At 60.0% G+C, this 14209-nt stretch overlaps 1 protein-coding gene across 1 annotated transcript; it reads right to left on the reverse strand.

Annotated features, from left to right (window-relative positions):
* Window positions 1–44: 44 nt before the first annotated feature.
* Window positions 45–14138, reverse strand: MAP3K11 (mitogen-activated protein kinase kinase kinase 11). The gene is made up of 10 exons (XM_032357324.1): window positions 12864–14138; window positions 8346–8526; window positions 8001–8149; window positions 7725–7900; window positions 7379–7622; window positions 6787–6900; window positions 6163–6298; window positions 5989–6080; window positions 1417–1833; window positions 45–909 (listed from the first exon to the last, which is right to left on the reverse strand). The coding sequence occupies exons 1-10, from the start codon at window positions 13603–13605 to the stop codon at window positions 572–574; spliced, it is 2589 nt and encodes an 862-aa protein (XP_032213215.1). The 5' UTR covers window positions 13606–14138; the 3' UTR covers window positions 45–571.
* Between the last annotated feature and the right edge of the window lie 71 nt (window positions 14139–14209).

The following is a 14209-nucleotide window of genomic DNA, read 5'->3' on the forward strand; positions in this document are numbered from 1 at the left end:
GGGTTGGAGCCCCCAGTTACCTCCAGAAAGGTGACAGGCGAGGCTTGGGGAGACAGCTTGGGGAGTTTATTTGGCTTCATTGGATCCCGAGGCCGAGGCCCCAACCCTGGCCGGGGCAGTAGGAAGGCACCCAGAGAGTCCCGGCCCCAGAAAACCCCCAGGGTGGGGTGGGGGGGTTCCAGGCACCAAGCCCTGGGGCAGGGGCCACAGTAGCAGGGCTTTGTCAAAAGTGCTGGTGACGGCTGAGGCTGGCCCCTCTCCCCGGCCCTACCCCTCCTTCCTGTGCCACCCCTGGGGGCAATTCCCTGAGACAGGCTCTGGTCCTCCCAACCAGCTGGGTACAGTGTTGGGCCCCAATGGGGCAGGTAAGTTGGGGGACCCACAGGTTTTGGGGTGTGGGGGGTGTGGGCCCCCCGTCCAGTGTGAAGGCTTCCTGTGCAGTGTAGTGTTCCTGACCCCCCAGAGAGGTCCCTGGGGGAAACCGAGGCAGCTGCAGAGGCTTGCCCAGCTCCAGTGTACACTGTGGCTCTTCTAGGGCCGCTGGAGCCCAGGCGGGGGCAGCCTGGCCCACTCAAGGCCCTGCCTCGGGCGCCCACGGGGCCTGGGCGCCTATGTCTTTGGTCTGTGCCCTGCAGTCCTGAGGGCCTCCCCGGAAGGGGTTGGCAGGTGGAGAGTCCCAGAAGGGGTCCGAGTCTGGGAACAAGGTCCAGGGTGCCCGGCGAGGCGCAGGCTGGGGTGAGGACAAAGGCGAAGGCCGGGGCCCGGCTGACACAAAGCTCCAAGGGTCGATGCGGCTGCGAAGGGGTGAGGGCCGAGGTCGGCTGATGAGGCCCAGGGGCGGTGAGCGTGGGGTGCCTGGGGTGCCAGGAGCCGAGCGGGATATCCCCGGCGGGGGTGAGACGGTACTTCCTAGGAGTGGGAGGAAGAGGCATGGGGTCAGGTGGGGGTTTGCCCATCTGCACAGGGAGCTGCTTGACTCAGGACGTCCACCTCTGCGGTGTTAAGAACAAGATCTCTGTGACAGCCTGGCCTGGGCTCGGATCCCAGCTCTGCCATTTACCTCTGGGAGCCTTGAGTCCCTTGATCTCTCTGTGCCCTGAGCTTCCTCACCTAGAGCCTGGGTATGACCTGAGCGCCGTGCTCAAAGGGTGGGCAGGTGGTTAAGCGAGACAATCGCCCTACGTGGCGGGGTGGCCGGAGGAACAGAACCTGGCGCAAGTGAGCAACCAGTAGGCGGAGCTCTCCTCCCCTCCAGATGATCATTCCTTTTATCTCACAACCCGCCCGGCCCGCCGCACCCCATCCCTGCAACTGGGTGGCTGAACTTAGAACTCAGTTCCCTCCAGGCAGCCCCCAGCCTCACCGCCCTGCGGGTCCCCCCCACCCCGCAATCAGGCCTGCTTGGGGGCTACTCACCACGCCTCTCTTCGTCGTGCCGCCGGGGGCTCTTGGCGGACAGCTGGCCCACAGGGACCCCCAGCTCCAGCAGCAGGGGTGCAGGGGCGGGTGGGCCAGGGGCCTCCGGGGTCAGCAGGGAGGCGGGGACGTCGAGCGTCTTGGGGGAGAAGCGGATGGGCTGGGAGGGGGGCGGCTCGGCGGGGGACACGGAGGGCAGTGCGCGGGGCGTCGGCAGCGGGGTCTCCCCGCGCTCGCGGCCTGGTCCCCCCGGCGGTGGAGTTTGCAGGTCGCGGCCCAGGCCCAGGGAGGCGAGCAGGGCGGTGCCGCGCAGCAGTGCGCGCTGGATCAGCTTGGGCGTCCCGGAGCCGCTGCCCCGCTCCGCCGGGCCTGCGCGTCGCGGCTCCTCGGGCTCAGGGCTGGGCCGCTGGGGGTTACCTGGCAGCGGGGGTGGGCACACATTAGGCGGTCTTTGGGCAGGGGCCACGAGGACCCCTGAGTGGCCCTGGAACAAGGACCGAGTTCTGCTCCTCACCAGCGTCTTCCCGGACTCCCATTACTCCCCAACTCAGTTCCTGCCCACCCATGGGGACTGCCCCCCCAATCCCAAGCCGACTTCGGTGGCCTTAGTGTCCAGCCAGGGGCATCTGCAGGGCTCCTGTGCCCTGTGTCCACCTCCTTCTTGTCTGGTCAGGCCCGGTCCTTTTGCCCACCTCCCCCTACTCGATCAATAGCTTGTATGGGGCACACAGGCCAGTTCCAACGTACACAACAGCACCGAGAGGCATGTGTCACTGTCCCTCTCCTAGAAATGAGGAAACTGAGACTCAGAGTGGTTAGTGCCAGGCTCGAGCTCACTGATTTAGGGGTATATGTTATCCGATCCTCATGCAGGGGTTCCAGGCTCAGAAAGGTTAAGGGTGTGTCTAAGGCTGCACAGCCAGGGAGGGCTGGAGATGGCCGCACTCCAGGTGGAGGCAACAGAGCCTTCACTCTCCACCACTTCCCGCCCAGACTCTGCTCCGGATTTCAGGACATTGGTGTCCTGTCTATGGGCCTAAGGTTGACCTGACTCCGTTCTAGACCACCAGGGGCGACTCTGGGGAACCACACATTAAGAAGGTAGTGGTGGTAGGGTCCTTTGGTCCTGTGATGGCCTCCCACAAAGCCCAATTTTGTTAAGTCCTCTTTGGCACTAGAACTTGCCATGGCTCTCCATTACCACTAACATAAAGTCCAAGCCCCTTGGCCGGGCTTTCAAAGCCTTCTCGCACTCTGCCCACTTTGCACCCAGCCTGGAGCAGGACATGGGGCTGGGTATCCAGAGGAAGAAATGCAATGCTGGGGAAATTGAGCTTTTACTAGCAGGAACTCAGTTCGGGGTCCCTTTTCTCAGCTACAGCCCTTACCCAGGCTCTGACCCATCCTCGCGCCCCTACCCCAGGTCCTTGCCTTCTAAAATGCAAATTGGCCAAATTCATTCTTATTTCTGGCCCTTCCTGAACTGGCTCCTGCCTGCTTTTCTGGCTTCACCCACCCATTCACTCAACCAACATCTGCTGGGACTCGGCTGGGCCCCACAGACCCAGGGGATGAAGGCCTGGCCCTCACCTGCTGCCTGAGACCTGTAACTCCCAGGCTGTCAACTCCCCTCCGGGTCCCAGCCAGGCTTCCTCTCCCCTGGGTGTGGAAAACCTGGTGCCTGCACACACACTGTTCCCTCTGCCCAGCACACCTTTTCCACCTCGCCTTTCTGTGATCCCTTATTCACCATTTAAGACCTAGGTAAAGGGTCCCCTCCTCTGTGAAACCCTGATATGTTAATTACAACAAGAAATATACATTGGGTCTTCATCTCATTTTTGGCACAGAACTCCTGAAACTCCCAGCTCTTCCTAAAGGATTGGATCACAGAAGCAAAAGGTGCATCTCTGCTCTTCCTAACCAGACCCTTTTAATCACATTTACGTTCAGGTTAATTAGGTCACTTCTGGAAAGCTCATAAGGAAGAGGGTCTGGTTGCTGGCAGCACGGACCAAAGGACTAGAGAGCTGGAGACTGAGGTCTATCACCAACAGCCAATGGTTAAATCAACTGATCACATTCACATAATGAAGGCTCCATTAAAACCCTAGCCAAAGGGTTCCGAGAGCATCCAGGTCGGCCAGCACCTGGAGGAGCTAGGAGTGGCGCCCGCAGAGAGGGTACCGAAGCCCCACGCCCCCTCCCACATGCCTTGCCCTACGCATCTCTTCCCTCTGGCTGTTCTCCAGCGATGTCCTTTATAATAAACTGGTAATCTAGTAAGTAAGCGTTTTCCTGAGCTCTTTGAGCCATTCTAGCAACTGATCAAAGGTGACGGGAACCACTGATTTAGAAGCAGCACAGGGGACAACTGGACTTGCGGCTGGAGACCGAGGTGGGGCGGAGATGCGGGGTAGGGAGGGCTCTTGTGGTACAGAGCCCTTCACCTGCGGGCTAGCCTGTCAGAACTGACTGTGAACCACACATCTGGTGTCATAAGTGGAGTGGGTGACACCTAGGGGAGAACAAGGTTTTTTCTTGCTTCTAGAAGGCTTCCTGGAAGCACCCACCCCCCACCAGAGCGCTTATGGCTCTCATCAGGCCTGACACAGCCGCTTCCTGCTGCCTGCTGCTCTCACTTGTTTCTGAGCTGCCCCGACCGCCAGACTAGGCCCGCCCCCAGATCACGGGAGGGCTGATTCCTAACGTGTCGATGACTGGCTCATAAAATGCACTGACACAGTCTGATGGAAGAGTCCGTTCTCCTGCTCCCCTGCCACAGCTACACAAGCTGAATGCTACGCTCCCACTGTGCAGGTGAAGGCACGGGCCGTTTATAAAATTAAGCAGAACAGGGGACAAACCTGTCTCACACCAGCGCGAAAAATGAGACAGAGTTAAAGGGAGATGGAAGTCAGTCTGCAAAATGGAAAGCGTAAAGACATTCCTCTGGTCAATGGCCTGAGAAACAGAGGTTTCCGAGAGGTACGTGCCTTGCTCGAGGTAATTCAGGAAGGGGTTCCTTGAATTTGCCTCTGAGCTTCCTAGCATGAGGAGGAGGCATCCCTGGGTTTAGGATAAGTACAACCATTTTCGACCCACGGATGCAGATGAAATCGTTTCCGTGAGACCTCACAGCAAGGACACACCATGTGGTCATTAGTGGCTCTAGGACAACATACTTTGTGTTGAACCTGAACCAGAACCCCTGGGACATGAGGATGAGAGGGGCTGTTCCATCAGTGTAGGCTGACTGTTCCACCAGCAGGCAACTCACTGTAGCCCGTTCCCCAGTAGTGCGGCCCTTGCCTGGGCAATCTCACAGGGTTTTCTTCGATTCTCAGCCAGCCTCCCGACTCTGTGGGTGGCTGAGAGGTCAAGGTCATGTACTCTCCTGGACCCAAGATGGCCACTGGAGTGTGGACTTGTGCTCAGGGAACCAAGTGCTCGGCCAGCAGCTGGGCTGGGGTAGGGGAGCTCCTTCCAAATAAGGGGCAAGCTTGTGGAGGATGAGGTTCAGGCCCTTTTGTTCCTACTCCTGCTTGCTTGGGAAGGGCAGGCCCAGAGGGCTCTGCCGAGCATGGTAGGGGCAGCCTCAACCTAAACACCTGGGTTGACGGGACTTTAAGTTCTCTATTGGCCCTTCTAGCTTGGCACATTCAAGAGCAGGTGAATCCAAGCTTCCCCCTTGGCCTTCCAGTGCTCCCTTCAGTCCCTGCAGTCCAGCCAGCCTGGGGCAGTGCAATTTCTGGAGCGGGGAATGGTGTGTCAGAGGACGGTCCAGGGTCCTGCCTCTAGAGTCAGATCTGGGTTCAAATCTCTCCTCTGCTGGGTACCCCACATCAAACCAAAGAACCTCTCTGCACCTCTCTGTATGTGCCCAGCCCTTTCTTCAGGTGAAAGCTTTTAAGCCTCTCAAATCCTGAGGCTTAGGATCCTCAAAAGCTGAGGGCTCTAGGTAAGGTTACGTTACCTCTCAGAGCCCCGATTTTCTCATCTCTCAAATGGCAAAAATAATAGCACGTCCCTCACTGGGTTGTTGCTCAGATGGAATGCCTGGTGCCCGTAACTGCCGCTGTCCTCACGGAGAAGAGAACAGCCCAGACCCGGACGCAGTGAGAGCAGGCCCTGGATTCCCTCCCCCCCACCCCCCACCCCTGCTCAGCTTGCTTACCCTCTTCTCACCTACAGGATCCCCAGAAGGGACTCTGAGAAGCGCAGTGTGGCAGGCACCTGCCTGGCTCCCCTATGCACGGTCCCCTCTCTGGACCCAGCTTCCCTTGGGTCCCAGATGGGCAGTACCACTCCGTCTTCCTTCCCTCCCCGCAACCTGCCAAAGCCCGGCTGCTGCTACAGGGCCAGGACCGAGCTCTCTCACAGGCCAGGCCTGGACAAGAGGCCGCACTCTGGGCCCCCGGAAGCCTGGGTTGCACCTGGCTCAGCTGTGGACCTACAGGGCAGGTGCGAATCCTAGGAGCGGCCGGCCCTACAGTTAATTTCTTGTAGTTCTCCCCATAGTACCCACAGGGGTGCAGCAAGAGTCTGCTGGGGATAGACAAAGCCACTCACCATTGAGCATTGGGGGTGTGGAAGGAGATCCCAAGGAGGACGAGTCATCTGAATCCAGGTACCACGTGGCTTCGTCCAAGCGGGACCTTCTCCTGGGGAGGGAAGTCGGGCTTCAGCAATCTTAGGACTATCGGGAGGCAGATGATGGTGGGGTGGGGACACTCAGGCACTCACCTCCCATTCTGGGCTTCCCCAGGCTTGGGGGAACTGGGACCCCAGGCCCAGCATGCTCGCCGTTCTCCATTGCTTGAGTCCTCCAGACGTCGGGGGGACTGGCGGCCCCATGCCTGGCCTGGTTCTGCGGGTTCCACTGTAGGAGGAGAACCAAGTCTGAACTGAGGCCAGGAGCCCCATCATGAGAGTCAGTCACCAGGGACACCTTCTTAGAGGATGGGGGATCAGGTTGGAGCCCATACTATTCCAAGGGTGGGCTTTGGGCCACAGAGAATCTGAAGAGAACTGAGACACGGTGGGTGGGTTAGGGTCCTGGGGCTAGCACTCGGGTGGGGTATAGTTAGTTCACTGTGGCAATCTTGTCTGGGTTTGAATTCTGGCCCTGCCCCTCATTAGTTGTGTGACATTTGTTAAGTTACTTTTTTCCACTTTTTTCATCTATGAAACTTAGAGAAAATGAATGCTGCCTGAGAACTCAGAGGTACCAGCCTAGTCAGACAGCGGAGGGAGCCTGGGTGCCAGCAGTCAGAGGAGGAGACAGTGGGTGGAACCCACCTCCTAAGATAAGGTTTGACAGAAGAGAAGGGGCCGTGGAGGGGTTTCGCATGAGAAGAGGTTTCTTACACTGGATCGCCCGGAACCGGGGGAAGGTGGGCGAATCCCCAGCTCCGACCTCGAAGACGTTTCTCCTCCGGTCCAGGCCAGGTGAGGCCTGCACAGTGATGCGGTGTTTGAAGTCTGGGGTTGGGGGAAAAGCAGGGGAAAGGTTTGTGGTGAATAAGAGTCAGGATTCCAGCCCTCAGGGCCATCAGCCGGCTCCCAGGCCACGAAGGCAGTGCAGGGACCGGGCCTGGCACGGTAGCTGTGGGACTGGGGCCCGCATCACTGCCTTCCTGGACGCCAGCATCCGAAGAAGCCAGACGCAGCCGGAGATTCCCGGGAGGGGACGCGCCAAGTCCCCAGGCCTTACCGGAACTTTCATGAGCCCCGCCCCTCCGCGGGCGCAGCCACTCCCCGGCCGCCATGCAAATATTTCCGCCAGAACCCGCCCACACACGAAAACAGCGCTCCCGGTCCCACCCCTTCCAGCCCTCGGCTCACAGGTCCACCCACCAACTTCCCCGACCAATCCCAGTATGGCCAGCACAAGCCTGGCCCCGCTCCCCTCCGCTCACGCAGCCAATGGCTGGGCCACGCGCTGGGCCCCGCCCCTTACCGAGGGGCATGCTGATGCGCTCGCCGCCGTCCCGCGCGCGGAGCTTGCTGCGCTTGAAGGTGCCGCGGCGGCGGCGAACGTGCGGCCGCTCGCGGTCCACCTGCTGCAACAGCAGCGTCAGCTCGCGCTCGAACACCTCCAGCTCCCACTGAGCCAGCAGGTGCTCGCGCCGCCGCAGCTGCTCCGCCTGTGACCGCTGCTCACGCGCAGCCCGGGTCAGCTCCTCCTCGCGGCTCAGAAGTTCCTGTGCCAGGGACAGTGAAGGCAGTGGCATCAGCCCGGTACAGACTCTGCCCCAAGAAGACCGGGGAGGCACTTCCTTTCCTTTTCCAACCGGGACCCCTACCTTTTCCTTGGCCCGCAGCTCGTCGAAGAGGCCTTGGATCTCGCGCTTCCAGCCTTCCTGCATGGAATGGAAGGAGTCCCGCGGCATTTCCCGCAGGACTTGCGCCTCCAGCGCCTCCAGCTGCTGCAGGATGGAGGCAAAGTCGGGCCTGCGGTGGGGGTCCTGCGCCCAGCAGTCTGGGGACACGGAGCGGAGGGGGCACAGAGTGAGAAGGGGTCTGTGGGGGGATGTGTCTTGTGCCAAGGAGCTCTGCCTCTCCCCCTCCAGTCCCCTTACCTGCCATGAGCTGAGCGAAGGGCTCAGGGCAGGTGGACGGGATGGGCAGTGTAAGCTTGTTGACGGCTACTCCGTAGGCTACAGCAAGGCAGTCGATACCACGGTAGGGCACCTCCCCAGTCAGCAGCTCCCACAGCAGCACCCCAAAACTGTGGGCAAGACAAAGGGTCTGTGTTCCCTCCTCTACTTACTCAATTCCATTTCACCCCAAAGCAATGAGGAGCCAAATGATTTGAGTTCCCTCCCCCAGGGGTCTGCCTTTCTGCCCAGCCCTCGATTTCCATACCCCCCTTGGCCCTCCTCAGCCCCACAGATGGCCTTGTCCAGGCTGCAGCCAGGCCTCACCTCCAGACATCACTGCCCTTTGAGAAGGTGGAGGCCTTGATAACTTCAGGAGCCATCCAGGCGTAGGTGCCTGCTGCACTCATTTGTGTGGTTTTGTGCCACTCCCGGGCCAGGCCGAAGTCAGTGATCTTCAAGGTCTTGTGGTCCATGTCATCGCCTTCAATGGGCTGCAGCAGCAGAACTGGGGAAGAGGGGGCAGGACTGTGGGTACTCCGTGTTCAGATCGTGGGGTCAAGGGAGGAGCTAGAAGCAAACCATCATCTGACAGACATGCTGGCTAAATACTGGGAGCACAGAGGTGATCTTGCTCTGGACGGTTGAGGCAGAATCAGACAAAAGTAGCCATACTGTGAAACGTGGTTGGAGGGGCTCCTTGAGGCCAGGCTTTTATGCTCAGCTCTAGCACTCCCAAAACAGCCTCTGAGGTACACATCATCAACCCCATTTTACAGAAAAGGAAACTGGGCAGAGAAATGACTTGCTGAGATCATATGCAAATAAAGAACAGATTTCAACCCCATCTGTGTGGTTCTAAAGCTGGTGTTCATTGCATAGAAACCCCTGTGTCTTGTCATGTTGCTGAGGCAGGAGTGTGAATTAGGACCTCCCTTGGGATGGGGAGCAAGAGGGAACCCCTTGGTGAGAAAGGAAACCCAGTACGCCCCAGTGCCCATACCCCCTCATGGCTGGTACAGCCCCGCCCAGATGAGAGCCTCCAACCAAAGATGTCTGCCGCTGCAGAGCTGGATGTGAAGAACAAGGGGGTTCGAGAAGCGAAGGTTCTCGGCCAGAAAAGGAGGAGCTTGGGACAAATGTGGGAGTGGATGGTCAGATCCGACAGGGGCTTGTGGAGCTGACCCAAGGGGGGCCTTGTATACAGAGGAGAAGCAGCAGCTTGCAAATCTCATCAGGACAAACATGGCTCAAATGAGAGAAGGTTTTGAGGAACAGAAAGACGATAAAGTCATAGAATCATCAAGGGTTTGAAAAGGCCTCTCCCTTTCCTGGTAAATGTAGAGAAGCGACATCCAAACCAACTACCTTTCTGAACATATGTCATTTCAGGGCGCACATACCTCTCAGCTCTCCTGGCCAGGGTGACGGCACTACTCTGGGGCAGCTTAGGGTGAGGGGCAGAGGGGTGGGCAGAGGGGATGGGCACCTAACCCAGCCTGGTGAAAGGGAGGACTTCTCAGAGGAGGTGGCAGGACCAGGGGTAAAGCCCTAACTCCCGATCCCAGAACTTGGTCACTGGCCAAGTTCTCTGGGCCTTGTGGGGCACCTGGCCCTTCTGTCACCCCTCCCTTCTGTCTTTGATCCTGGGGCCTCTGCCTGCTTGTGGCGTTTCCTTAGGGCCTCCCCTAGCCTCAGCCTTTTCAGTGTCAGTGGTCCTCAGAGAGTGGCCTCTCCTCAACCCCTACCCACTGTCCCCGGGCTGTCTTGGCTTCTCCTAAGTGCCCGCTGCCCCCTCCCCATGGGCCCTCCCACATTTGGAGCTCTGCGCCAGGAGCCGGTTCAGCTGTCCATCACTGCACTATCTCATGTTCAAATGCCCTCCCGCCCCCACCTTTATCCACCCACCACGGGGCAAATCTCCCTGCAATTTCTCCTAATCCAGTGAATGGTCCTGCCATCCACCCTCTTCTCTTCTGGAGCCAGACTGGGGCTGAGTCCTGAACTATTCATAAAGCTACGGATAACAAAACCCACCTCGGATGGTCGGCATAAGCATTTAACAAGACCCCCACTTTTTTTTTTTTTTTTTTTAAGTAGGCTCCATGCCTGGTGTGGAGCCCAACCCAGGGCTTGAACTCACAACCCTGAGATCAGGACCTGAAGTGAGATCAAGAGTCAGACACTCAACTGACTGAGCCCCAACCCCCACCAGCACCCCCAGCAAGATCGCACTTTTTAAATCCTTAGTACAGGGTGGGACGTCTAGTATGCGTGTCCTAAAGCTTGTCCGCTCTCCTAAAGATTAGTCCTCCGCCATCTCCAGTCGGCCCTCCTCACTGTCCTCTGTTACCAGCATTCCCCGATTTGCAACAGCCTCTGGCCTGGGTGCTGGAGGCTCAGAACCGGACCATTTAGTAAACACTACACAGGTTCATTCCAGAGCAGAACCAGAACAGGGGGAGGGCAGGTGGCTGGAGCGGAACCAGCCGGAGGGTCTGCGTGTTGAGGCAGGAGAGGGACTCCGGTCTCCTCTGGTGACGGGATCCACCCATCCTCCTTAAGACCCACCGGCCAGGCCTCTAGCCACTTGAACCTTACAGACCAGTGAAGCACTTTCCGCACCAACATCTCTGGCTAGGAGGCCAGCCTCCCCTTTTCCATCACATAATCTGAGGCCCAGAGATAGGCAGCCTCTCATCCAAGCCTTGGGACTTCTTTGTCCTGGTGACCTGTCACCTCCCGCCCCCCAACTTGGCTTGACACCTTTGAATCCTTATCCTCATCTCCACATCCCCTTGAATTTGTCCCAACCCAAATGGCTCATTTGGCGCCTGATCTAGACCTTGGGGAAGGGGTAATCAGGAGCCACCTGGAGGAGAGGGTGCTGGAGATCCCAAGCTCTCAGTCCCCATGTGGGGCTTCCTGGCCTCTGGAAGGGCCCTGGCCTCCAGCCCCCTCCCCAGGCTGGCCTCTGCGGGGCTAGGGAGTGGCGTGCACAGCTCACACCTCTTCCGCTTCCCTCCATGGTCCCTACTTCTCCTTTCTGGGAGGCCTGGGCCAGGTCTCCAACTGGGGGGGGAGTCCTTTGGGGGAGCATTGGGGGAGGTCAGACCCAGGCTGGGCTGGCTGGTTAGTCCTGTGACTCGTGGGCCTGGAGAATTCCCCCTCCACTCCCCGCCAGGCTTCCTCACAAGGCCCCCATTGTCCAGGAAAATCACGCCATTGTTTCCTGCCTGTGCCCCCCCAACCCAGGGACTCCCCCCACCATCCCGCAGACAGCACCCCAGGCCTAGGACTGGGGTCTTCGAGGTGGGAGGCCGGGCTTAGGGAGGCTGAGGGCACCTTCCCTGTCCTTCACCACCACCCAGACTCTGGGAGAGACATACAGGATGGGGGGGATGTAACCCCTGGCTCCTTCCTCTCCCACAGAAACCCCCCCCACCCTTGGCTCTTTCCTCCCTGCAGGCAGCTGGGCTGGGGAGGGAGCAGAGGCTGGAGCAGGGGCAGGAAGCCGGCTCAGGGGCAGCAGGAAACGCAGGAAGCAGTGGGGAGGGTGGGGAGCAGGGGCCTGGGCTATTGTTCCATTTTTTCTGGAAAGAAAACTGGAGGAAAAACAGAAGAAGGGAGTCCCCTCCCCCAAGGCCTTCGGGGAATCTCCCTTGGGTTGGCACAGGGAGTGGGGGTCCCTGGGGGGCTAGAGCCAGGGAGGGAGGCTGAGCAGTGCGAAGTGCCCCACTGGATGAGGGGAGTAGGGGGGTGGCCGGCAGGCCTCCCCAGACCCCTCCAGTCCTGGCAGGGACTCGGGTATTATTGGGTTCTGCCTTTCTCTCCCCACAAGTCACTTGTATACGGCCAGCCCAGGCCAGGCAGCCCAAAATCTCCATGCTCACTACACCCCAGGAGCTGCCCATGTCTCTCAATAACCCATCAGCCCCAGCCCTGTGTCTCCACTACTGGGGGGCGGGGTATGTGGCGCTGGGCCCTGCCTCTTTGCCTTCGCTCTGGCCCAGGCCCTAACCAAAACATCCAGCTGGTGCCTCTCTGAACGCGGCCTGCTTCTGGCCTGGTGTGAAGCTAGTCTCCTCCAGGAAGCCCTCTGAGCCTGTCACTCACTTGTCTTGGACCCACGCTGGGCAGTGTGTTGGGCCTAAGATGGCTAGAGGTGGAGTACCTTACTGCTTAAATCTCCCTTAGCCCCACCACGCCCACCCCAAGTGCTAACTCTGGGTAAGGCCCTCTCGGCGATCCAGACCGGACATGTCTACCCTCACAGCTGCAGACCCACCGCAGGGCAGGCAGCAGGTGCCAGACCCCTCCAGCCCCTGGCGCCATTTCCCCTTCCTGGTCACTCCTTTTATCCAGAGTCCGAAAGTGAGGCTCTGAGTTGAAATAACCAGCTAAAGGTCATGTAGTTAGGGGTATGGGCAGGGCCAGAATTCCAGTCCTGTCCCCAGCCTTGACCACCAGGGGTGGGGAGCCGGGCAGGGGGGCTTTCCACTCCAAGATCTCTGTTCTGGAAGCGCTTTCTACCCCCAGAGCACAGCATCAACAGCACATCCAGAGCTCCCATGGATGCCTACGACTCACCTGGGAGATCCCAATTTTCTAACCTGGCAGCTGGGAGCTGGGGCCAAGGACTCCTGAGGCTCGGGCGCAAAGGACTGTTTGGTGCCTGGGTCTCCGGCTTTGGGGCCGGTGTGGGCCCATGGCGCCCCGAGTCAACTGGGGCTCCCCTAGGACAAGAGCTCCAGCCTCTAGTAGACCCCCCAGGTGGCTCAGCTGAGAGCTGGCAGGTGTGTGCTTGGGCCATGCCGCCCTCCAACCATGCTCCCCGAAACTCACTGTTGTTGGACTTGAGGTCTCGGTGGATGACGGGCACCAGGGCCTCACAGTGCAGGTAGTGCATCCCGCGGGCTATCTGCACAGCCCAGTTGACTAGCACGTGTGGGGGCACACGCCGCCCAGCCAGGGCACGGCTGAGGGGCCCGCCGGCCGCATACTCCATCACCAAGCACAGGTTGGGCTCCTCCAGACACACGGCCTTGAGGGCAATGATGTTGGGGTGTGCCAGCATGGCGAAAAGCCGGGCCTCCTGGCGCACGCTCTCAGCTGTCACACTGATGTCCTCATCGGGGTCCTGGCGAGCCGCCTTCACGGCCACCAGCTCACCTCGCCAGCTGCCGCGGTAGACCTTGCCGAAGCCGCCGATGCCGATCACCTCCTCCAGCCGCAGCTCTTGGAAGCTAGCCACCTCGCAGGGGGGCGGGCCGCCGCCCCGAGACACATAGTTGGATGGAAAGATGCCCACCTGGCCGCCCACCTGGCCCGCCCACCAGCCCTCATCGCCAGAGATGGCTGCATCCCGGGACAGCACCTCCACACGGTCGCCCTTCCTCAGGGCCAGTTCGTCCTGCCCATTGGGCTCGTAGTCAAACAGGGCTGTCCACACAGGGTTGGCATAAGCTGCTGTCTTCGGGGACCCCTCTGGCCAGACTCCGCTGCCGCCGCCCCCACCGCCCCCACCACCACTGCCATTCCATGACCCCAGCGGGCTCTTGAGAAAGAGGTTCTTCAAGGGCTCCATGGCTGGGAGCCGATATTGGGGCAAGCGGGGTACCTTCCCTGGGTGCCCCTGGTCCCCACCCCCGCTGGCGCCCGAGGCCCTAGTCCCGGAACCTGGGCATCCGGGCCCTGGCCCTCAGCCCCAGACCCAAACCTCTCTGGGGAGCCAGGAGTATTGACTCCCGGCCCCCCGCATCTCGGGCGTCTGGAGGGCCACCCAGGGCAGTGTGGTCAGGCTTTGGGGGTGGGACCCCGAGGCCTCCGGCGTCTCACCATGGCCAGCTTGGAGGGATCGGGAATGTCCCTCAGTCCCGGAACAGTCCTGGGAGGTTGGCTCCAGCACTCGCCCAGCGCAAGGTGGGGCCAGCAAGAAGGCAGCGCCTGGACTCCGTTGGGTCTTTTTGCGCACAGGGGGTGGCTGGAGTGTCCCTAGTTGGGCCGAGCTGTGGCTTCCCAATCCGGCTCCCTCAGCCCGACGGCTCCAACCCCGTTCCCTTCTTCCTCCTCCCTTTGTACTTTGGCCCGGGGGCGGGAGGCAGAGGTGGAGGGTGGAGTTTCACTTTTTTCCGCTCGTCTCCCTCCTGCAGGAAACAGCATCAGATGACGCGGGCGGGTAGACTGCTCCC

This window comes from Mustela erminea, chromosome 9, assembly GCF_009829155.1.
Source record: "Mustela erminea isolate mMusErm1 chromosome 9, mMusErm1.Pri, whole genome shotgun sequence".
Lineage (NCBI taxonomy): Eukaryota > Metazoa > Chordata > Mammalia > Carnivora > Mustelidae > Mustela > Mustela erminea.

Bases quoted from the DNA above. Each gene is read 5' to 3' on its own strand.
- MAP3K11 (XM_032357324.1), bottom strand. From the start codon at position 13,605: ATGGAGCCCTTGAAGAACCTCTTTCTCAAGAGCCCGCTGGGGTCATGG. The intron at 7,623-7,724 runs GTAGGGGTCCCG...TCCCTGGCACAG, and splicing joins AGCTGCGGGCCAAGGAAAAG to GAACTTCTGAGCCGCGAGGA. The intron at 6,299-6,786 runs GTAAGAAACCTC...CTCCTCCTACAG, and splicing joins CCGGTTCCGGGCGATCCAGT to TGGAACCCGCAGAACCAGGC.